Source organism: Coregonus clupeaformis, chromosome 18 (assembly GCF_020615455.1).
Source record: "Coregonus clupeaformis isolate EN_2021a chromosome 18, ASM2061545v1, whole genome shotgun sequence".
NCBI lineage: Eukaryota > Metazoa > Chordata > Actinopteri > Salmoniformes > Salmonidae > Coregonus > Coregonus clupeaformis.
The window spans coordinates 47,755,498-47,779,618 of NC_059209.1; the positions used below are offsets into that span (position 1 = coordinate 47,755,498).

Consider the following 24,121-nt stretch of genomic DNA (forward strand, 5'->3'; position numbering starts at 1 on the left):
AGAAAAGTCTGGTAAGAACATTGTGGGGACATCACAATAGATATGCCCAACACACAAAAACTGTCCAGTTGTGCGGATGTCTGGGATGTATGATTGAATGCTGGCTTGGGATAAAAGACCTGGCTTGGGAACCAAACATTGCAGGTTCAAACCCCACATGTTCAGATTGTCAACATATGAAGTGTAAAACATATGGTTGTGTTTGTATGATTAAATGCTGTTCAAATGTCCTATGAATTAAATAATGTGCAGATTGTCAACATATGAAGTGGAAAACATCTGGTTGCGTCTGTATGATTAAATGCTGTTCAAATGTCCTATGAATTAAATTAAAATACCATGTGTCTCTATATCACCTACAATACAGTCCTCAAATGTGAATTACCATTTTTATCTGGATAGAAACATCATGGAGATGTATTCCAATATGCTTTAAAGAGCTACACATTTGCATGCTGAGAATGTTGTGGTAATATTAGGTAAAACTTAAATATAACATTTTCTAAATGTTCTTGAAATGATCTGAGGACCTCCAAGAGAAGGTAAATGTATATAGTGTGAACGTCAATGGAATATTATGTTAAACCTAAAACAAATATGCTATGAACGTCATAAAAACAGACTTATGTGAATATCACAATAATATTATTGCAACATCTCAGACAACTCCCATAACTTAATTAAATGTTCTGGGAACCTTTAAAGAACTCAGAAAGGCTGTTCTGTCAACATTATTGCAACATCAAAGGAATGTTTTGTGCACCTTGATACAAACATTATCTGAATGTCAGCACAACTGGACAGTTTTAGTGTTTTGGGAACCTATATCTTGTCATAACCCCACAATGTTCCCACAACCTAAAAAAACATGCTGGGTACTTTAAAGAACAGACAAAATGTGTTCGGATAACATTCTTGTTAGAAGTGAATGTTTTTTCAATGTTTTTGTGTTATGAGAACATTTGCTGCAACCTAATGTATGTTTTGGGAACTTTCCAGAACCAATTTTGGTTTGCTGGGAAAACATTACTGGTACATTGTGTTATTACATTACTTGGAAACCTAATTAGAACTTTGGGGGAATGTTCTGGTTGTTCCAGATGTTGTGCACAATATTTAAGGTGAATGTTAGGAGAACATTCCAATGATATTTTATTTGAAAAACATTTGTGTTTTTGGGATGTTATCATTTGAATGTTAGATACAACCCTTAGAACTTAATGGGAATCTTAGCTAATGTTCTGGGAATGTTCCTATACACATACATACACACTACTGTGCTAGAGACACACACACTCTGTACCACATAGACCCCTTGCACAAGTTCACTCTCAGAAGGTGAACCTGATGCCCAATGTGTCAACAGCAGTCTTCAGATACTACATTTACATTTTAGTCATTTAGCAGACGCTCTTATCCAGCATACATTTTTTTTATTTTTTTTCATACTGGCCCCCCGTGGGAATCGAACCCACAACCAACAATCAAACACCATGCTCTACCAACTGAGCTACATCCCGGCCATTCCCCTCCCCTACCCTGGACGACGCTGGGCCAATTGTGCGCCGCCCCATGGGTCTCCCAGTCTCGGCCGGCTACGACAGAGCCTGGATTCGAACCAGGATCTTTAGTGGCACAGCTAGCACTGCGAGGCAGTGCCTTAGACCACTGCGCCACTCGGGAGGACAAGTCTCATGTGCACCCATACATCTATACTCTCCACAATCTGCCCTTTCATACACAGCCTTAGAAGGGGCAGAGCAGTGTGTGCTTTAGGCCTATGAATATCCACAGTCGGGCATTCCAATACACTCTCTTATCACCGAGCTGGGGAATGTGGAGGAGAGCACCAGAGTCAACAGAGCCAGCAGCCCCATGCAGCCCCATGCAGCCCCATGCAGGCCCAGCAGGCCACACACCCAGGCAATTACTTCCTTCTGCCCTCTGAGTGAGCACCCTCCCAGGCATCGACTTCACAGCACACTGGCCCTCACACTGATGACAGCAGCTGTCACCAGCAAAGAGGAGCAGCATACACAATTTCAGAAGAAATTTCAAATGCAAATGCTCACCTTAAAACATACTGGCATGGAATTGCAGCCATAGGTCTTCTGTGGATCTGGAATGTGATGCTGGGTATGTTTTTATCATTGGGGTCCCAACAACAAACACAGGAAATGTTGTAGTGTCATTTTCCCTCCCTTATATTGACTCTTATCCACTCCCTCCCACTGTCACCTATCGTCCCTTATAGTCGCAGAACAAAAATATTGAATCAAACTTCTGACTTACGTAGTAATACCATGGCCAGAGAAAAAATAGGTAAAGCTCTCCTGTGCGTCTGTGACTATAGGACATGACGGCGAAGGACTGATAACCTGACAATCTGCACCAAAATGTCAACAAACAAAAAAAACTTTAAAAGGAGAAATAACTGATTCCCAAATGGATTTGTAACCAACATCCCTCTAAGCCCAGTGCTTTATCCTCTACACCACATGTGGCCCATATGATTGGGCTTTGACAGCATCCAACCCACTGCCAGTCTAAAAAGAGCCATTGTGTTCTTCGGCTGTGCCTAACACCAGGGGCTGCCATTAAAGACTGTATTTTTTCTCCAAGTCTTCTCCTGATCAATGGGGCTGGTCCTGTGCTGCTCTGAAGAGTCATTCCTGTCTGTGACGGGACGGGGGCATAACCATCTGGGGCCCAGGCTGGAGAGGAGGGGAGATGAGAGGAGGGGAGAGACGTGCTCGCAGGGCAGCAAGACGGTCATAATTAAGACGACTGTTGCATAGCGCTCCAGACTGTGGAGCGCTCCATTATCAGGCCCACAGTGGCAGGGGATGGAGTGCTCCAGTGACATTGTTCAGGCCATAGCCCTGGGGAGCGCTGGGAGAATGACTGAAGCCAGGCAACAGCCACTCATTATCACCCAGACTGGAATCAAGAATTTCCTGTTTCACTCCATTGGGAATAGGGTTTTTATAAGTAGAGAGAAAGGGTATTCCATTCCCCATTTTCTATACTGTACCTATCTGCAGATGCACAACCAGGTCACACTATCAACCTTCTACGGTATGAAACAAGTGTTTGTTTGGGTGTTCATAATGAGACAGAGAGAACGAAAGAAGGTCTTAATGGTTAACTGGCACCTTGGTCCCGACAGAGGTCAGTGGAGACCATTTTTGTGCCGCGTGTCATTTCCTGTCTCGTTGGCGTCTCCAGCACATTGGCCCTTGCACGTTTATTTTTTACAGTTTCCTATTTCTCTTTTTTTAACTAGCTGCTTTTCCCCTGTAGGGAGGGGCAGGTGGGGATGGGGGGTGGGCCTGTGTAATGGCCCCCTAGACCCCCCCATTCCTCAACACACTTGCTCACAATGGGGGCTCTGTAACACAGCCCCCAAACCTAGTCCTGCCTTCCAGCAAAACAGGAAACCAGGATCTGCCGAGCTCTTGTTTTTCTACTAATTTCCTGCTTTTCTGCCCCTTCCACAGATTATTTTCTTTATTTTCTTTGTCTGGTTCCCCTCAGATTAGATCCCTAATCTACATTAGCTCGTGTGCATATGGAAATCAGTTGCTTTAGCCATGTCGGTTTGTTCTACAGTCCAGAGCTGCAGTTCTACCCCACTACATACAGCCTTTTCTTTCATAGCAATAATGACCTGCTGATAACAAAGAATAAACAAGCCCCATCATTACCCTTGAAAACACAATCAAAAGAGGCCACTGGCACATACATACAACCCTCAGTTGGAAATACCATTAAAAAACATCCAGGTGTTTTCAAATCATGCTGTAAATAGTGCCTCACCTGAAAGTACATATGTTTACATCTGATGTTGGGTGCAACTAAATAGGAGCCTGTTCCAACACTGGGTAATCTCAACCATGCCATGTCACAGAGCTTTAGAGTGAACTGTCCTGAAGGAATATGGCCACAGCTCTGGCCATGACTGGCAGTAATTTAAACTGTGGTACAAACTGCACGCTAGTTGGGGAAAGGATGTACTGAAATAGCCATGTATACTTTTATTTGAAGTGTAACATTTCCTAGGTTGATTATATGTTTCTACAGTCTGCTGCTAGGGGTACTGGAGATTATTCTGCCAAGGAAAACTCTGTGGACTTACTGACTCCAACTCTGAGTTCTGGAAGGAACAGGGCTAGATGACAAAAGGCAGGCGATGCCCACTTTGGCTGTACTCTTGATTGTAATTAGTATGCATGAGGTCCTGTTAGCAACACTGTTATACACAACTTCATGAAAGAAAGACTGAGTAATTGAGCACAATACACTTTACGTCAACAGTATAGAGGTCATTCATATATTTTTTGTCTTTCTTGTTGGCTACTTTTTCCTGTTTGTATATGAACAACTGTCCCCGTGTAGGACTATCATAACAGTGTGGAGATATTAGTCCTGAAAACCAGCCGGCTCTTATATTCTACAGTTTTCAGCAGTAAATGAACAGAAGGGTCCTAATAAAACAGGCAATGAAAATATGAAAATGTAGTAAATCCATAACGTTATTTGAAAAGCAGACAGAAACAAAGCCAGAAATAGGCCACCTCCTCCACCGCTCTGCCAATGAGCTCGCAGACAGTAGTCTGGTAATACTTCATTCAGCGATAGGAGTGGGCCAACTCTACCAAAGGGAATGAACTGGTAAACAATGCTGTTCATACAAAATATCAATGAAAAGGAGCACAATCACAGGCGATGTGTGAAAATGCATCCAGTGGGCGGACTGCAGCGAGTAGAGGAGTAGTGAAAGAAAGAGAGGGGTGGTGGAACCATCCGGTAGAGAGAGAGGGGGAGAGGACTGGGAGAGGGGGAGATGCAAAGAGGAAAGCAGAAAAGGAGTGAGAATGGAAGTGGGGGGAAGGAAACAGGGAGAAACCTCAAGAACTTGTGAAGGAATAAGCCATTGAAATCATATCAAGTTTGCTGCATGTGCGTTTAAGAACCACTGGCATATGAAGAATTCTGTTTAGTAATGAGCTTATGAGAGGACTTGCTCGCCGTTTCAATAAACCCCTAGAGCCACGATTGAGTTAAGCTTACAATACAAACACTCCCCGTTCCCTCAGTTTATCTCCCAGACACATCTGGAGTCTATCAACTCCAACATCCCCCCCCTTCTGTTTCCACTCTCTAGCACGCTTAACCCCTTCCTCACACTACCCCTCATGCCATGCACACTCATTAAGAGGCTGTTGCCTCACAGGGGCCATTCAAAAGCGTATGCAGGAAAAAGTACAACACAAATGCTCATTTGTTCGGTTAGTGAGAAATGAGACTCCTGTGTCCAGCCATCTCTGCTCCAGCCAGGTTTTCAGGTTGTTTTTGGGAGGATGACTGAAATCAGAGCATTCCTGCAGCCTGGATCTGGACTCTGTTCTGTTGTGCCCAGAGGGGTCTAGACAGTAGGGCTCCTAGCCATGGCCACGGCCACCACTGGATTTACATGGCAAAGCAGTGCCCACCTCTGCACTACTCCCACTCATCAAGGTATAATTTGCTTAGCCTCTGTGGAAATAATGTTAATCTCCCCCACCAAAGAAAACAACAAGACTTTATATAAGGGAAACTGCTGGTGCACTCACTCTCTTTAACCAACAGTCTTCATACCATCTTTAGCCATTTCGTCTCCACTTCCCCTGCGTCGGATGGTAAAGTTGTTTAACTTGGCCTAGTTCCTAACCCTGACTTCTCAGAATGGCAGAGACGATTTCAAGGTCTGCTTCAGCCGGGCTCAAGCACAGCTTGAGAGGCTCCTGCCTCTACTTTATATAACTGATGTTATCGGGACAAATATGAATGAATAGGACACAGTATTTCAGAGACACAGTAGACTTATTTCAATCATATCAAGGACATTAACCCTCTGCTAAACTGTCTCCCTCTCCACATCTACAAATTCCCATGCCCTTCTTGACTTATGATGACCAGTAGTTTCAATGCAAACATCCCCTCATTCTCAGCTTTCTATATAAATCACAAGCAAGTGTGTATTTCCTGTTCTTAGCTGAAGTGGCTTCAACTAGGCAGGAAGTGAGGGTAAAGAGAGGTAAAACAGGCCCACTGCAAACCAAACATTTATTACACACAAACCATGGTTAGAATAACTATGAATGGCTATGAATGGCTATGAAGGAAATGTATAGGTCAGGAAGGATCACATCAAACAGTGACTTTTGAAAAGGCTGTGAACTGGCTCCATCCTGCGTGGCAGACCTAATCCCATGCAGCTAACTTAGCTCTTCCTTTCCTGTCCACCACAGTGCTCCTGCTCCTTCACCTATCCACTCTCTACCGCTCCACTTTACCTCTCCCCTCTGTTCTCCCTCTCCCCTTAGTGCTCCATCTCTCCCTGTAGGGTGAGCAGGCTGGTAATGAGGGCCCCTTGTGCCCTGGCTGTCCTGTGTCCCATGGTGTAGTGGGGGCCCATTGGACAGGAGCCAGACCCCCTCTCTGCTCATTATTCTCATTACCTCGCCTCAAATCAGTGCAGGACAGGCCGCTGGGATCTGTCCACAACTCATAAAAGTCCTTGCTCGTTAGTGGACCCGCCTCGTTAGGGCCTGCGTCAACTCCCATCAGAGAGGGTGTGCTGCGAGGAGGTGGATGTACCAGGAAAGGTGTGTGTGTGTGTGTGTGTGTGTGTGTGTGTGTGTGTGTGTGTGTGTGTGTGTGTGTGTGTGTGTGTGTGTGTGTGTGTGTGTGTGTGTGTGTGTGTGTGTGTGTACATAGAAAGCTGTGTCGTACACTAGAACGCTGAAGTATGCAGTAGATACAACTGTACATATTGGGATACAAACCTTTCAAAAAGAACTACACAGATGTCCTGTAAGAGGCAAAATAAACAATGCTAAATTGCTCTCTGCACTTGGGTGGCTTGGCAAGTTGGCAGTTTATGAAGGCAATAGTGGCTTTGGGGATGTTTGGCCCAAGGAAAGGGCTAACTGTGTGGAGGAGTCCACAGTTTGGTGTGGTCTACTCTGCTCTGGTTGGAGGAGGGGTTCCTGCCCTGTAGCTGTGCTTTCATACTCACACAGCTCTGATTATACTCTGCTCTGCCTCTCCTTGGACTGATGTTTCAAACATGGCTGAGTAGGCTGAGAGGGACAGCAGGTCTGTTTAGACATTGACTTCTGGAAATTACGCATGGAGGAGTTTGGGATGCCCATAATAGGATCCACACACAGAGGTAGACAGACACTGAAGTTGAGACTGAGATCCACTGAAATTTGGGTGCAGTTGACTGTCTGGTTGCCCTCCTGAATTTAGGGAAGGACTGCTGTGGTGTTATTCCCTGGTGTGTGTTTACCCGGCCCTCGTGGGTTGGCCTCTGATTACACCGCTGACCACATACTGTATATGAGTAACTGCTAGCCACTGGACCAAATGACAAGCACATGTAGACAACAGGCTGGAAATAATGAGCAGACCTGAATGGTGACCAAGCTAGAGACCAAACAAAACAACCCAGCAGCTCGCAGAGGGAGGAGCACAGTAGGTGGACAATAAGCTAAATACATTTTGCAGTCTTGTTTTTTAACTTCACATGTGCATGTATCCGTTCCTATCCATCTTTGCCCCATTGGATTTTGAATTATGTCAAGGTGGTATATTTTTATATGAAGACATTTTTTAAGCGTAAGTCATGAAATGCTGAATTACAGAGTGTGAAGCTCAAGATGAGTGAGCAGACCTCCAGTGCAGTGTGTCAGAGGGCTGGTGGAGGGCAGAGGTCTGAGCAGAGGAGTGAAACAAGCCCTGTGTGATTTACAACATGTCATCTTTTGCGGCAGACGCCCACAGCTCCTGCTGAGTGTGTGTGTGTGTGTGTGTGTGCCCTTACAGAAAAAACACATGTGATTTTATGTGAAGTTAATGTGATAACGTGACAACATGTTACTACACATGTGATAACATGAAAATACACTTGAAAACATGTGATCACACGTGAAGTGTTCCAAAAACACATGTTTTCACATGATTTCACATGTGAAAAAAATTACATTTTTTTGTGTGTGTGCGTTCTGGGTTCTGTGTCTCTCTCACTAGGTCATAGTTGTACTGTAGCCCTGCAGGCCTGCTCCACCCCCTACCCCATGCTAGTTTTACCACTGTCCCAGGTACAAGAGCCTGTTAGTGGGCAAGCTTAGGTTACCCATGGCACTCTGGGGGGGCTTTTCTGCACTTGCAAAAACAAGCAATATCATCTCGTTTTACATCAAACAAACAGTTCTGCTCAAGCCTCTAGTTTGCCAAAGCCCCATACCACTAATCAAATCTCAGCTAAAGGGTCTAACAATACAGGTCATAAAGATGATCAAACTAAGCTTGAAATGGGTGAGGCTCTAACTATGACTTCTCCTTTGGGTAATAGAGAGCCTAAGAAGAAGGTAAGAACACGGTCACACAGGTTTTCTTGCCTGGCGTAGCTCACATGGCAGACAATAAAAGAGGGTCTAGCAGTTTCAGCAGATTTAGCTCTTTTTTCAGGCCTGGCATGTCTGGGTTGAGATCCAGTAGGTAGGTACTAACAAGCTAACAACTGCAGCGAATTACCATATTTTTCTTTCTTCCAACATTTTAGAAAAGCTTGTTAACTTCATGTGTGGCAGCTCAGAGTGACATGTGGAACTAATTTTGCTTAAGCACCACCTCCCCCCGCCCCTCCCCCAAAACTGCTGCCTCCTAGACATGCACAGTTGTTGGCCCCATTTTATACATACTGTACAGTACAACACTGTTTACTCTCATTTTGTTGACGCAATGTAAAACTCCCTTCATTAGTGTCACTCAGCCTTTATATGTGTTCTTATGTTGACAACAGCAAGGACATTTTGTGCCACTGATGAAGATCAAATCCTCAGAGGACTCAACTGTCATCTAAACTGTAAGGATCGATAATAAACAGCCAGTGAACTAGCTAGGCACTGAGACCCTACCTCCATAGCGTAGAGCCAGCCAGCTGCCTGTCTCAGTCTGAGCCACAGGCAGCGCAGGCAGCGCCAATAGCCTCCTCCTCCCATGGATCCCCTTATCTTGTCCTGTAGAGCAGGGCTTCCCTGATAATGACGGATGGTGGTGTAATTATGCGATCTTTTCACATAAATAACCACTCTCAGTATTTCATCTTTCCTGCTGAAGCCAGGCCACTGGATAGCCGAGCTGCGAGATGCATAGATCTCCCTGACACCCTGTCTCTGTGGGGCCATGTGGCCTCCAAGCACACAGCATCTAACCTGTTGTCTTTAAACCTGCCAATGTTGAGCCTATGAGTGAGACCCCAGGACAGACTCAGATGATGTGAAAATGACCAGCGTTACTCACAGTTTCTCCAGGGCATAGAGTCCAAGAAAGGATCCATTTCTCAGAACCCTGATCCGATTGTTGCTCAAAATTCTGTAAAAAAAAAAGAACAAAGCAAGATATCATTAGTTGTGCTTCAACAAAATATCGAAAAGCAAAAACACACACATCCAACTCATACAGTAGCCTACGAGTTCTATTTGTCAGACCCCTAATTAGGATATGAAAGGAGTAAGGGGAAAAGCAGAGAAATAAATGACCAACAACTCAATTTGCCCAGAGAATGGATTTCAGATAAAAGTAGGACTCCTCTAAGAGGGTCAGAATCTTTATGAGAGGATAAGCAAATTGCATGTTGATTTCCCGAGCAGCAGGAATCCTGTTTCCAATGAATCCTAAAGAATAAATAGGAAATTGAGATTGGGGTGGGGGTGGGGTGGGGGGGGTAGGAAGCTGTAATCATGATAATCATCCTGGATACATTTTTACATCAGAAGCCAACGGCGTCCAAATCAAAGGAAAGTCTTGCGATCGACGTGACAATTACCCTTCCCCCATTGGCAAATAATTTGGCTTATAGGGCCCTTATCAGACAAGAGGGCGAGGGGCTTTCTAAGCCCAGCATGCACTGAGCAGAGCAGGCAATCCACTTTGTCTCAGACGGCATCATGGGAAACAATATTTAAAGTAATCAGCCAGGACACAGTGCTGTCTGAGTCAGCTCAGACGGACAGAGAGGCTATCTTTACATTCCACACCACTACAGAATCCCACCAGCCCTAACCCTCTGCCCTGCCCCAGACACAGCCAGGCCTTCATAAGGTCCGCTGTGACATTCCCTATCAGTGTAACCTCCTCAGGAGAGAACCCCCCCACTACTCTATAAAGCCCTGTGTCGTGGCCCCTGTCAGGTTGACTGTGTGTCGTGGCCCCTGACAGGTTGGATGTGTGTCGTGGCCCCTGTCAGGTTGACTGTGTGTCGTGGCCCCTGTCAGGTTGGCTGTGTGTCGTGGCCCCTGTCAGGTTGGCTGTGTGTCGTGGGTCCTGTCAGGTTGGCTGTGTGTCGTGGATCCTGTCAGGTTGGCTGTGTTTCTGCCACACCGTGTCTCTGTGATCCTGGCCCCTCATCGGGGTAGCAGAGTAAAGCAGGGGCCCTTCTCAGGCGACAGCCCGCCGTCATTAACACCCCCCCACCCCCGCCTCACAACACCCTCTCCTTATTCCCCGGGGCACTTAATAGGCTGTTAGTGAGATGAAGTGTGTTTTTAATCGACGCGGAGCACGGGTGTATGTGTGTGTGTGTTTAAAAAAGGAAGCTGACTGTGAACAGCCTGTGAGATTTACAGATGCAGCAGAATCAGCCAGTCCCCAAACTTCCTGCCACATCAATAAAAACACAGCCCTCATCTCCTCGCTTAATGAACAGATTTAATCACCACTCCCCTTGTGCAGCACCAACCGGTCACTTTGTCAACTAAATGGTTGATAATGAATACATTGGTCATTAGTCACTTAATCAGCACTGTAAGAAATAAACTATAACATTGGTATACCGACAGTGTAGCTATCTAGCCGTCTACTTCAACTAGGCTAATGCTTTCCCTTCCTTTTTTCCCCAGAATAAATTATATTCAAATCCATATGCAAATAAATGTGCAGAAAATGCAGACTCATGTGTATCGTTGTCGTCCTAGGGCGTCGCCTGAATTTGAACCTGTGACCTATGGTCTCACGCTTCAATTAGGCACAGTATCTCTCATAAAACTCGATGCAGGCCTGAGATGAAAGCTACAGAAGATCCGGAACTGCCTGAATAATTCAATACAGATAGCAGAGCAGACAGTCACATCTGGCAAAGCAACAAGCCATTTAATTCAACACAGAAGTTTAGATACAGAGAGTTCCTTTTTGACTAAGCTTATTATTCAGACAGAGGCCGATTAGTCTGAGGACTGTGTGTATGTGTGTGTGCGTGAGTGCGTGCAGATACAGTGAGGGAAAAAAGTATTTGATCCCCTGCTGATTTTGTACGTTTGCCCACTGACAAAGAAATGATCAGTCTATAATTTTAATGGTAGGTTTATTTGAACAGTGAGAGACAGAATAACAACAACAAAATCCAGAAAAACGCATGTCAAAAATGTTATAAATTAATTTGCATTTTAATGAGGGGAATAAGTATTTGACCCCCTCTCAATCAGAAAGATTTCTGGCTCCCAGGTGTCTTTTATACAGGTAACGAGCTGAGATTAGGAGCACACTCTTAAAGGGAGTGCTCCTAATCTCAGCTTGTTACCTGTATAAAAGACACCTGTCCACAGAAGCAATCAATCAATCAGATTCCAAACTCTCCACCATGGCCAAGACCAAAGAGCTCTCCAAGGATGTCAGGGACAAGATTGTAGACCTACACAAGGGCTACAAGACCATCGCCAAGCAGTTTGGTGAGAAGGTGACAACAGTTGGTGCGATTCTTCGCAAATGGAAGAAACACAAAATAACTGTCAATCTCCCTCGGCCTGGGGCTCCATGCAAGATCTCACCTCGTGGAGTTGCAATGATCATGAGAACGGTGAGGAATCAGCCCAGAACTACACGGGAGGATCTTGTCAATGATCTCAAGGCAGCTGGGACCATAGTCACCAAGAAAACAATTGGTAACACACTATGCCGTGAAGGACTGAAATCCTGCAGCGCCCGCAAGGTCCCCCTGCTCAAGAAAGCACATATACAGGCCCGTCTGAAGTTTGCCAATGAACATCTGAATGATTCAGAGGAGAACTGGGTGAAAGTGTTGTGGTCAGATGAGACCAAAATTTAGCTCTTTGGCATCAACTCAACTCGCCGTGTTTGGAGGAGGAGGAATGCTGCCTATGACCTCAAGAACACCATCCCCACCGTCACACATGGAGGTGGAAACATTATGCTTTGGGGGTGTTTTTCTGCTAAGGGGATAGGACAACTTCACCGCATCAAAGGGACGATGGACGAGGCCATGTACTGTCAAATCTTGGGTGAGAACCTCCTTCCCTCAGCCAGGGCATTGAAAATGGGTCGTGGATGGGTATTCCAGCATGACAATGACCCAAAACAAACGGCCAAGGCAACAAAGGAGTGGCTCAAGAAGAAGCACATTAAGATCCTGGAGTGGCCTAGCCAGATCTAAAACTATTAGCCTTAAGCGCATCCATTTCAACAGATTATAATGAAACCTACAGTATTTTCCACGTTGCACAGAATAACTTGAATGCTCGAATCAGTAAATACACAAACATGTAGCGTAAAGCACATTGAACCCACTGTGTGGAAACATAACACTTCAATTTCCAGGAAAACAAAGGGGCTGGCGATTCAGGACGTTAGCGTATCGTTTTCCAAGTCTAGTACACCCGTGTATCTCTGATGTCTGTAGCAGAGTGCACATTGTTCTTTCACAGGATCAACACAAACTATACTGAGTAAGACACCGAGAAAGAACGAGGGTGAGACAGAGCTCTGTAAACAGCCTGAAATAGGCTGTATGCTCCTTCCCATCAGGCTAAACAGGAAACCAGACAATTAGCTGTTTGTTCAGGACGCGACAGACAGAGGTCATGGGTCAGGAGGAGAGAACTTCCTGGACAGCCAGGAGATGCACAGAGCAGAGCAGAACACTGTCCATGAGCAGGTGGAAGACAAGAGCGACCGGAACAGAGAACAAGCGAGGGATATGAGAAACCTTCACTCCTACATCAAAATACACAAAGGCTGTATAGAGTATTGGAGTATTTTCAGAAGCACTAGAGATGAGCGAGGTCTGTGCTTGATTGAAAAAGCATGGGTCACATACACTATTCATCACTGAAGTGAGGAGGAGGAGGAGGAGGAGGAGGAGGAGGAGGGGAACACTGCTGCTCACCCTCAACTTGATAGAGTGGCCTGTGTAGTTTGAATGGCCTGCTGTGTCTACACACTGACTGCCCCCTTGACAGATGGCACATTGAGTTAGTCTGCCTCCAAATGCAGTTGCAGCTCTATGGTGCGCGATATGAAAAGTGCACTAACTCAATCCAGACATTCTCTAAGGTACTGCATTAGCCTCCTCATTCATTTGGCCCTTTCAGACCAGCAGCCTTTTAGAGATCAGAGTCAGTAATTAAATCTAACATCTGTGTGTAAACCCTGGGCTGCAGCTCTGCCTGGGGGGACACATACAGACACTTCATCTAAGGCCATTCAGTGAAGATCAAACACCAGCAGGGCCAATGATAAGAGCCAGGTCTTCCAAGATGATTCAACTGTTGGAGCAGTAGGTCTGCTGTTGTTGCTAGAGGTTGAGTGTGTACAGGTCACAGCCCTGGTGACAGGTACACATACTCCTCTCATCTCCTCTCATGTCTCTCCTAATGGGGATACAGTACCATGATGTGATTACTCAACTGGATATATTCACCTCAGAGAGATGGAGAGCATACTGTAAAAACAGAAAGACATCCCATCCTTGAGCTCTGTTTCTATAGAAACTGCTATTAGGCTATACCTTAGCCATCCCTCTTTGTGCATGGCTGAGACAGTAAGTCAGTGAGATGCACACTGACTGCCAGACAAAGGGCCCTGTCCCAGTGGTACAAACCACAGGAACCCCTCCCTGGGCCGTGCCACTCACTTTGTTGGTTTGCTCAATTTGCTTCCTTAACCCACAAAGCCTTTGAGGGAGACATGAGGGCATGTCAGCATGTCCCAAATTGTATTCATTCACTGATTTATTTCTGCTCCTTCCTCTCTGAAAAGAGGAGCGGAGAAATGGTGACTCCAGGATACTGTCTGTCTCAGACTAAACCTCCTCAGCTGGGTGGATCATGTCTCTGATCAGCTCCAACGTTACCACACACTCACACAGGTGTGAAGGATTGGGTAGATGGAATTTGTGTGTGTGTGAGGGAGTGTCTATGTCTCTATGTCTGTGAGTGTCTCTGTGTGTATGTACTTGCTTGCCTCTGTTCATCTGTGTTTCTCTGTGTTTCTCTGTGTCTCTGTGACTGTGTGTTTCTCTGTGTGTCTCTTTGTTTCTCTGTGTCTCTCTGTGTCTCTGTGTGTCTCTGTGTCTATGTGGGTGTCTCTGTGTGTGTCTCTGTGTGACTCTTTGTGTGTTTGTACGTCGTGCTTGCCTCTGTGTGTCTCTGTGTTTCTCTGTGTGTCTCTTTCTGTGTGTGTCTCTGTGTATCTGTGTGTCTCTCTGTGTGTTTGTGCATGCTTGCCTACAGCTGCACTGAGTTTCAGGTCATCCACTGCTAGTAATCTTTTTTTAGTGAACAATTGTTCCTCTGGTGGTAATCTGAAGGCATGCTACAGTATGTACAGAACGTACACTGTATACAGCTGAAGAGAAACCTTTCAGCCATTCAAATGACAGCTGAGGGCAGAAAAACTGGTTTAGGACGAATCTCCACTTTAATAAAATCCTTCTCAAACAAGACAGGATATCCTCTCTTTCAAATCGCACATATCTGTTCCCAATAAATATTGATGTAAAAATAAACTTTGATTCTGCTCCAATGTCTCTCTAGCACGGTCTCATTCTCTTTCTAATCATGTCCTTGTTTCTAGCCCTTCTCTCTCATCAATAACTGTGCTAACAATCTTACATTTGATCATTATGACTTGCAATCAAATCGAAAGTAAAGAAAATAAGTGTTGTTACAAAGAAACAAACAAAAACATACTAAAGACTAACTAGATGATAGTTAGATGACTGTATGAAGAGTCCCATGTTACCATTTTCCTGATCTCTACTGCTGGCTTCTTGGAGCCTCTCTCTCCCTGTCTCCACTCCAGAGGGGACTTTTGACTTTAGCTGCAGGCTTCTACAGCCGACCACAAGTAGGATAACAGTCTTAAGGAGGGATTTCTATTTAATAAGAATCCCTCTGCAGGCTAAGCTCTCCGCGCTCATTAACCATCTCTAACCTGGCAACCCAGCATCTCATTTCAACAATAACAACAACATCAACAATCTCCCTCTCTATCATAACACTGATAATCTCCAGAGTCATCCAGAAACAAACACCCAAGGGTGCAGGAGACGGGGGAGAGGGGAGTGAGAGGGGAGTAGGGTTCAAAGATCAGCCATGGCTGTGGCCTGTCCTACTAAACACCCTGGAAACACAATCAAATGGAACAACATGAGGATATGAATAATATTGTCTCCTCTGACCATGGGCCCTGTCCCCAAAGCAAACAAAGAGAGGTGCAGGTTCAATGTAATAAAGAGAGTCAAAACAACTAAATGTGCCACTGTGTAAACATCATTTAACTTTGGAGAGACCTCTTCGCTAAAGGACCACACACAAGGTGAAAGACAAGAACCCTTGAAAGAGTTTAGTAATGCGCCACAAACTCAGCACACGACACAAGGCCCTAGTTTAGAGATTAAAAGACCAATAGGAGCTGCCAATAAGAAAGCTGTTCACAGAGAGTTTGAGCATCACAATTCAATCCAGTTTAATCTGCACAGTGATTTTATACTGAAAGCATTGGATTATTTCACAGCAAAATGTAGCCATTTAAATCCAATAACCCATTGAAAGTGATTTATAGAGGAAATTAAATGAGGCTTTTAAACCTGGAAGAAGTGACTTCATGTCTCTTAATGCTAAAGCAGACACAATGCACCTTTGTATACATTCTCAGTCTGGATACTTCCACTAGAATCCCGTACGTAGCTTAAAGTCATTAAAGAATCTCCTTGAGTTTGAGCAATCTTTATTTACAGCTTTAGAACTCAGTGTCCTGGCAGTGCGTAGGAGAGCAGTTACTGTAAAGTAGCGACATGGCAGACTGTTTTTCAATAAAGGCATCCCGAAGTTGGAACTTGGACTGACGAGGACAGACAGACAGATTGGGTCTGTGAACATTGTGGGTGAACCCACAGTTTTATTAAAAGCTCCATTACTTCATTTGGTTGTTAACATGCTTCTCAAGACCTCTTAGTCTTTCGAAGTGCCACGTCTAATACATCAAAAGCAATTTCCAAACTACAGCACATTACATAGCACCTTCCTCACACTTCACCTCATACACATGGAATGGACCAGAGTTGGCCTCTAACAGACTAGCCTCAGCCAAAAAGTTAGCCAGTTAGCTAAAGGTGGTCCACCCCTCTCACTACTTCCAAATCCAAGATGGCAGCATGTCAAGTCGTTTGTTTGTGACTAGTACATTTTAACCTATTAATAATCTATTTATTTATGGTTGCGTAACTTCGTTGTTGCGTAGTGCAAACTATTTTATTTTTGCTGGTGTAAAGATCACGGGTCCTCCTCAACTCGGAACTTCATTACTTGAAGTTTACCAAAGTAACCCTATCTCTGGCTGGCCTGAGTTCCTCGTTAGTCCGCGGAGTGTCTTTTCCGAGCTGCTCCTTGCTCTTCGCCTGGCTGTCAGTGGCAGCTCAACCCGTTCTCTCTATCGCCCTCAACACTCAATCTACTCACACGCGCAAACACTCACATTGACTCACATACACACTGTCCCTCTCTCCACTTACCTTCGTTGGCCTCTTGTTTTTTGGTCAGAGAAAATGACAATTTACGTGGTATTGCTTTGTGCACTGACTTTATTGAACTCTGGAGAAAACGAACATTGTCGCAGGGTGAGTACATCTGACAATGTACTCTCGCGTCCATTAGACATTTTGTCTGCAGGAACTCGCTCTTTTTCACTCGGTCCACTCGTCCAAGTGCCGATGCATTTGTGGCATGATGTGAACAGTACGAATTTGTGTCACTACCAAAGTCTAATGGTTTTAAATGACTGTTTTGTATTGTCTGGAAACTCACTTGTAGAATTCGCTTGCAGTAGGTCTCTTAAAAAAGAGAAGCCGTGCAAGGTTATTAAACAGAGGTGCCTAGTTATTCTTCTGTTGTTGATATCAGGTAATGTGCAACCTAACCCTGGCCCTGATATGCAATGTCTCCAAACCCCCTCTGATTTTAAATCAAGATCTGGTTTTGGTATTTTTCATTTAAATGTACGCAGCCTGTTGTCAAAAATTGATGGGGTTAGGATTTGGGCTAAATCAACTGATGCTGATGTAATTGTGTTTTCGGAAACCTGGCTCAGCAAGTCTATTTTTGATAAGGATATTTGTATAAGTGGTTACAATGTTTATCGTGCAGATCGGGTTAAGAAAGGTGGGGGGTGTGGCTATATATGTAAAATCTAAATTCCATGTAAGTGTGGCAAAGTCTGAAACTATTTGTAAACAGTTGGAATTTCTTGCTTTGAATATTGAGGTTTCAAAGGGCCTCTCTATAACTGTGATTGGCTGTTATAGACCCCCCTCTGCTCTTGGTGATGCATTTTCTTCTTTGACGCACCTTATGTCTAAACTTCTTTACAGTGAAATGATCTTGATTGGTGATCTCAACTGGTGTTGGTTAAAGCCGGTGTCTGATGATTTAAAAATGTTTTGTAATTCTATGAATCTTACCCAGTTGATTAATTCACCCACTCGCCCAAATCTTAAATGCCCTGATAAATCTACCCTGATTGATTTGATATTGACAAATGTTCCACATAAATATTCTGCGGTTGGTGTTTTTTGTAATGATTTAAGTGACCATTGTGCTGTTGTTGCTGTTAGAAATACTAAGGTTCCAAAGACAAATCCACGTTTTATTCGTAAGAGAAATTTGAAGTGTTTCAATGAGCAGGCTTTCTTTCATGATTTGTTTTATTTTGACTGGAGCAAGATTGAGCTTATCCCTGATGTGGAAACTGCCTGGATATTCTTTCATGATGGTTTTTTCCAAATAGTAAACAAACATGCACCATTCCGCAGGTTCAGGGTTAAAGGGCGGGATAATCCATGGTTTTCTTCTGAGCTGTCTTGTATTATTCACGACCGTAATCTAGCCTGGGCTAAAGCAAGGAAATCTTGTTCTGATGCTGATTGGCTTATTTTTAGGCAGTTAAGAAACAAGTGTTCTTTTCTTCTCAGGAAGGCCAAGTCTGAATATTTTATGTCTGTTACCACTGATAACCTGAATGACCCTAGAAAGTTTTGGAATGCTATTAAGTCTATGTCTGGTAACAGTAATGTTAATGAATTACCGTCATGTGTTTTGAAGGACTCTGTTGCTATATATGACAACTGAAATGCTGAATTGTTTCAATGAGCACTTTGTATCATCTGGTAGGCTGTTTGATTCAGTGTCCTCTGTCTCTGTACAACCCTGTGTGGATGAACCAGTGTCCTCTGTCTCTGTACAACCCTGTGTGGATGAACCAGTGAGAGCTGGTCAAACTTTTAGTTTTCTGCCATTCTCAGTGCAGGTGGTACATAAAGCCCTGAAATCCTTAGATCAAAGAAAGCCTGCAGGTCCTGATCTTTTGGATCCCTGCTTTTTAAATCTGGCAGCTGATTTCATAGCTGAACCACTTACATATCTGTTCAATCTAACCCTGGAATGTAATGAAATTCCAAAGATCTGGAAATCAGCATTTGTCCTACCACTTTTAAAGGGGGAGATCCAACTCTTTTAAATAATTATAGGCCAATCTCAAAGCTGTCACCCCTGGTGAAAATACTTGAAACCCTTGTAAGTGAACAGCTAAAATAGTTTTTATTTACTAACTCTATTTTATCAATGTATCAATCGGGCTTCAGGAAGAAGCATAGCACAATTACAGCAGCCATGAAGGTTTTAAATGATATCACTGAAGCCCTTGACAAAAAACAGCACTGTGTCTCACTTTTTATTGATCTCTCTAAGGCTTTTGATACAGTTGATCATACTATACTAAGGCAGAGATTGTTGAGTGTAGGTCTTTCGGAGCATGCAGTTGCATGGTTTGCTAACTATCTGTCTGATAGAACTCAGTGCACTCAATTTGATGGGCTTATGTCTGTTAAATTGTCTGTCCTGAATGGTGTGCCCCAGGGCTCTGTACTTGGTCCTCTCTTATTCACTATTTATATTAATGATTTAGACAAAAATGTCCAAAATGCACAACTTCATTTTTATGCTGATGATACTGTTATTTACTGTTGTGCCTCATCTCTTACAAAAGCTTTCCAGAACTTGCAAACTGCTTTTTATACTGTTCAACATACCTTGTGTCAATTGAAGCTTATCCTCAATACTGACAAAACTAAACTAATGGTGTTTTCTAATGCAAGAAATAGACCTCTGAACCTTTCACCTGTTACTACCTGTCAGGGCAAGGAGATTGAGGTTGTAACCTCATATAAATATCTTGGAATTCTAATTGATGACGGCCTCTCTTTTTAAATTGCATATTCAACAACTTACAAAAAAATTGAAGCTGAAATTGGGATTTTATTTTAGGAATAAGGCCTGTTTTTCTTTTGAAGCCAGAAGGAGGCTAGTATCAGCTACATTTATGCCTTTACTAGACTATGGGGATATTTTATATATGAATGCTTCCGCTCAGTGTTTGAGATCAATTGACACTCTTTATCATGGTACTTTGAGATTTATTTTAAACTGCAAAACCCTTACGCACCACTGTACTTTGTATACCAGGGTTGGCTGGCCTTCTCTAGTCACTCGTAGGCTCAGTCACTGGTATACTTTTATTTACAAAGCCATTTTGGGTTTACTACCTTTTTATTTGGGCATTTTTATTGTTCAGAAATGTGGTGGGTACTCTCTTCGTTCACTGGACTTTATCCTGCTAACTGTTCCAAATGTCCGAACTGAATTTGGTAAAAGGTCTTTTATGTACTCTGCGCCATCGTCTTGGAACACCTTACAAAATAATTTTAAACTGGAAGAACTTGTCCCGATTGGTGTTTTTAAATCTCTGATGAAGGATTTTGAGGCTGATTCCCTGACCTGTCAATGTCTTTAATTTGCTGTTTTTTATATTGTTATACTCTTGTGAATTCATGAATGGTTTTTACTAGATTACTTGTAGTTTTTCATGTTGTCTGTCTGTAATTTTTTGTAATGACTTGGTGCTGCCTATCTTGGCCAGGACGCTCTTGAAAAAGAGATTTTAAATCTCAATGAGCCCTTCCTGGTTAAATAAAGGTTAAATAAAAATAAATAAAACTTCAACACAAACTACTGCAAGGTGTGTGTGAGTATGTATATATATTTTTTAAATATATGTTTTATTGTCACATACACTGGATAGGTGTAGTGAAATGTGTTGTTTTACAGGATCAGCCATAGTAGTACGGTGCCGTTTACAGACTTCACACTATACAACATAACTGTTTGATCATAGGATGGTAGAGGAATACATCAGTGATGAAGCCTTTGGATGTGAGTGTGACTTTTAGAATGGCTGGTGAGCATTTGAACAGCTTAGCATCTGGTTTTCATTGTCGATCCACTCTTTCTGCATTAGCCAACATGTCCTGTGATATCACTGTTGGTCAACAAGTCACGGACGAGGAGCAGGTCTGCTTCAGACACATGGAGCTGGTTAATATAGGGTTAAGGGGTATGTTCACTTGTTAGCTGGCTACTGAGGGAGGGAGGGAGGGAGTCTAGTCACTTGCACACACACACTTTCATTGTGACATGTCACAGCCCTCAGTCCTGCTACTAATGAAGGCCCAGACCAATTACTGCTGCAACCTTTTAGCCACAGGAGCCCCATCTCAGCAGGAGCGTGTGTGTGAGAGAGAGAGAGAGAGAGAGAGAGAGAGAGAGAGAGAGAGGGTCTTGCAGTGCCTCTGCACTGGACTGGTGGGTCTGTCCTAATGGCCAGTTGAGGGTCCTTGACTCACCATTCAGTGCCCTGGTCTGCCCACGTCCCAGACCCATAACAGGTGGAATCAGGTGGACCAGGGAGCCTCCACAGCCACTCAGGGGTAGTTAGCCACCTCTGACAGGCAGCAGTTCTGTGTGGCCCAGGGGCACTGGCTCTGTCCTTAGAGGCCTGGGTCACCACAGTGAATTCAGCAGGCCACTGAAGGCCCTTGAGCACAACGAGCACTTAAGCAGTAAATGCGTCTCGAGACGTGAATGTGTCCATTGTCCCTTAGCCACCAGTGTGCTTCCAGCAGGGAACAGGGAGCCGTGCCAAACTACAAGTCCTATTTATCTCCCGTCATGTAAAGGAGTATCCATGTAATTGCACGTCAAATGGTTTTGTAAAATCATATCACAAGCACTGATTGAGTTATTCGAGCATTATGGAAAAAAAGAGAGCAGAATCTCCCTGACGAGTTTGGCTGTTCTCAGAGCTGTGCAGGGTCATACAGTGTACTTCCAAAGAGTGTAAGATGCTATGGACAATATCTGTTTACCAAACTAAAGGAAGGTCAACTTAAAGTAAGAATTACATAAGAGTAATATCAAATTGAAACTATAATGTGACAGTGTAATGTGTCCTGCCCTGAAGCTTAAGCTGGATGGGGGAGTGAGCTCTTGCATCTGATATGTATACTCTATAACTGTTTATTATAGAGTATACTGCATTGTGCTTGGGTAACCAGGCTGGGCTAGGCAGTAAGTCTTTGTGGTTTGTGGTTGTGTGTGTGTGTGATATTCAGATTTATCCATATGCACCAGCATATGCATATGTTTGAGTGTATGTGTTTGTGTGTAAAATGGCAAGCAGTCCTTCAGCGATTCCTCAGTCTAAAATTTAAATCTGGGTTTTATAAACAGTCTCTAATTAGAGAGGGGAGGATGGAATCCTATTTTAGGCGTTGTGGCCATGCATGCCCTTCCCACATGCGTGCTCACACATGCACACACACACACAGTATTCCTGTGTGCAGAGATGGTCTTCCACATGGAAACAGTCTTAGGACAATTGAATTAGCATCACTAGCAATTCATGAGAAAGCAACTTCCATGACATGTGGTCCTCTGTAGCTCAGCTGGTAGAGCACGGTGCTTGTAACGCCAAGGTAGTGGGTTCGATCCCCGGGACCACCCATACACAAAAATGTATGCACGCATGACTGTAAGTCGCTTTGGATAAAAGCGTCTGCTAAATGGCATATTATTATTATTATTATTATTAATATTATTCATTCTACTTTTCTTTTATTCAGGGTTTCCTTTTAGTTGTGCAACACAATTTCCTGAATCTGGGCAACCAACAACGAATGAAAGATAAGATGTAAGCAAGTGGCTGCCTACAATCCTAACAACCAAAGTAAAACACGGCAAGTAAATGATAAAAGTACAACTAAGATTCCCATATTTCCCTATCAACATCCTTACCAAAAAAACACAAGAGAAGGTTAAAAACGACAAAGTCCAACCCAGTCAGCAACTCCATCAGTGTCTAAAGTTTGTTATTTTAATGAGGCAATTTAGTGAAACTAGGTTTTTCAAACAAGTGGAATGTGGTCCATGCCTGACTAACATTGTCTCATTGTTCTGTCTCATAACCAAGATCTGTTTTCTACTCCAATGCAAAGACTGCTGGGAAATTGGTTTGCTTTTATAACGGATAGGGCCAAAATCATTCTGACCCAAATAACTTAATGCTGGAATTCTTAATTGGTGAAACTGCCACGTCCGTTTACGATATTAAAACAACAAAGAAGTTACTGTAAACACTGTTTTTTCCCCCTCAGATATCATTGCACACGCGATAGAACAGCAGAATTGTTTTACCACGATGGGGGACACTCCTCACCTCCGCTTTGTCAACAAAACAAAAACAATAACAGCGGCCGTGGGGCGGATAGTAGCGGTGTTTCCCCTACTGTGATTTCAATCTTTAACAATGCTGTTTGGCTAGGTAGTGAGTTAGATGTTAGTTTAATGCAATACATACCTACTGTAGAAATGTGCGTTGTGTTATTGAGTGGCTCTGTAATGCTCAGTGAAATAGAATACAATCAACAACTCCACTCCAATTAGTGGGTAACCAGCGACTGTAAAGCCATTCCACTGGACACAGAGGTCAGTTCAACATCTAGTTTTGATTTACATTTGGTTCAGTTTTCAACTAACATGAATTCAATGTGAAATCAACAAAAAATGTCACCATGTCATTGGATTTAGGTTAAAATGTGGGTGAAAAAAAACACAAAATGCCCTTACGTTGATGACTTTTTGCAAATCCAAACAGTTTTCCATATTGATTCACATAGATTTTTGGGGTTGAAATGACGTGGAAACAACTTTGATTCAACCAGTTTTTGCCCAGTGGGATTGTCTCTTCACACCATGCAAATGGTTCTCGTATACTTCATCAGAAAGATTTATCTAGTGTAAATTACATCTAATTTAGAATGACACATTTAAACTAAGATAGAACCACAAGCTTTTACAGCGATGACATCTCACTTTGAATAATTATAGTCGAAAAAACGTTTCTGTCACATTTAACCCATTTATCAAACATAATTATGTTTTAGTTACAAAGTGAGCAAATGCATAATTTTCTTTTTCAGTAATTCAATGATTAATTTCAAGCAGTAAATCAGCACTGACAAGTATCCATTTTGCGATATTATAGACATTTGATAAAGTAGATCTACCTGAAATATGTTCAACACTAAACATACGGGTGGATATACTCTTACTATCTTCCTTCAGATATAAATACTCGGTATCACACAAACACAGAATTGGACACACACAAACTTCTGACCACAAGCATTCTCACCACAGACACACCGCTGCCCTCTGTGGGTCTGCAGTCTGCTCCCAAAGCAGAAACTCTGGAGGCCATTTATGTGGTTTAGCACGGGGAAGAGAGGGGAAGGGGAAGACAGACAGAGGGGTGGGGGGTATATCTGGAGAAGAATAACCAGAAAGTCATGCATTTTTTGGAGTAAGATTAGAAGGAGCTGTATGAA

At 43.4% G+C, this 24,121-nt stretch overlaps 1 protein-coding gene across 5 annotated transcripts in view; it reads right to left on the reverse strand.

The window, feature by feature from the left end:
* The window catches only part of LOC121530891 (adhesion G protein-coupled receptor A2), a 59,975-nt gene that overhangs the window by 18,776 nt on the left and 17,078 nt on the right, over positions 1–24,121 (reverse strand). For all 5 annotated transcript variants that reach the window (XM_041836234.2, XM_041836235.2, XM_041836233.2 and 2 more), the window contains one exon: positions 9,355–9,426. In XM_041836234.2, the coding sequence (XP_041692168.1) occupies positions 9,355–9,426 (72 nt within the window). The remainder of the gene's footprint in view (positions 1–9,354; positions 9,427–24,121) is intronic.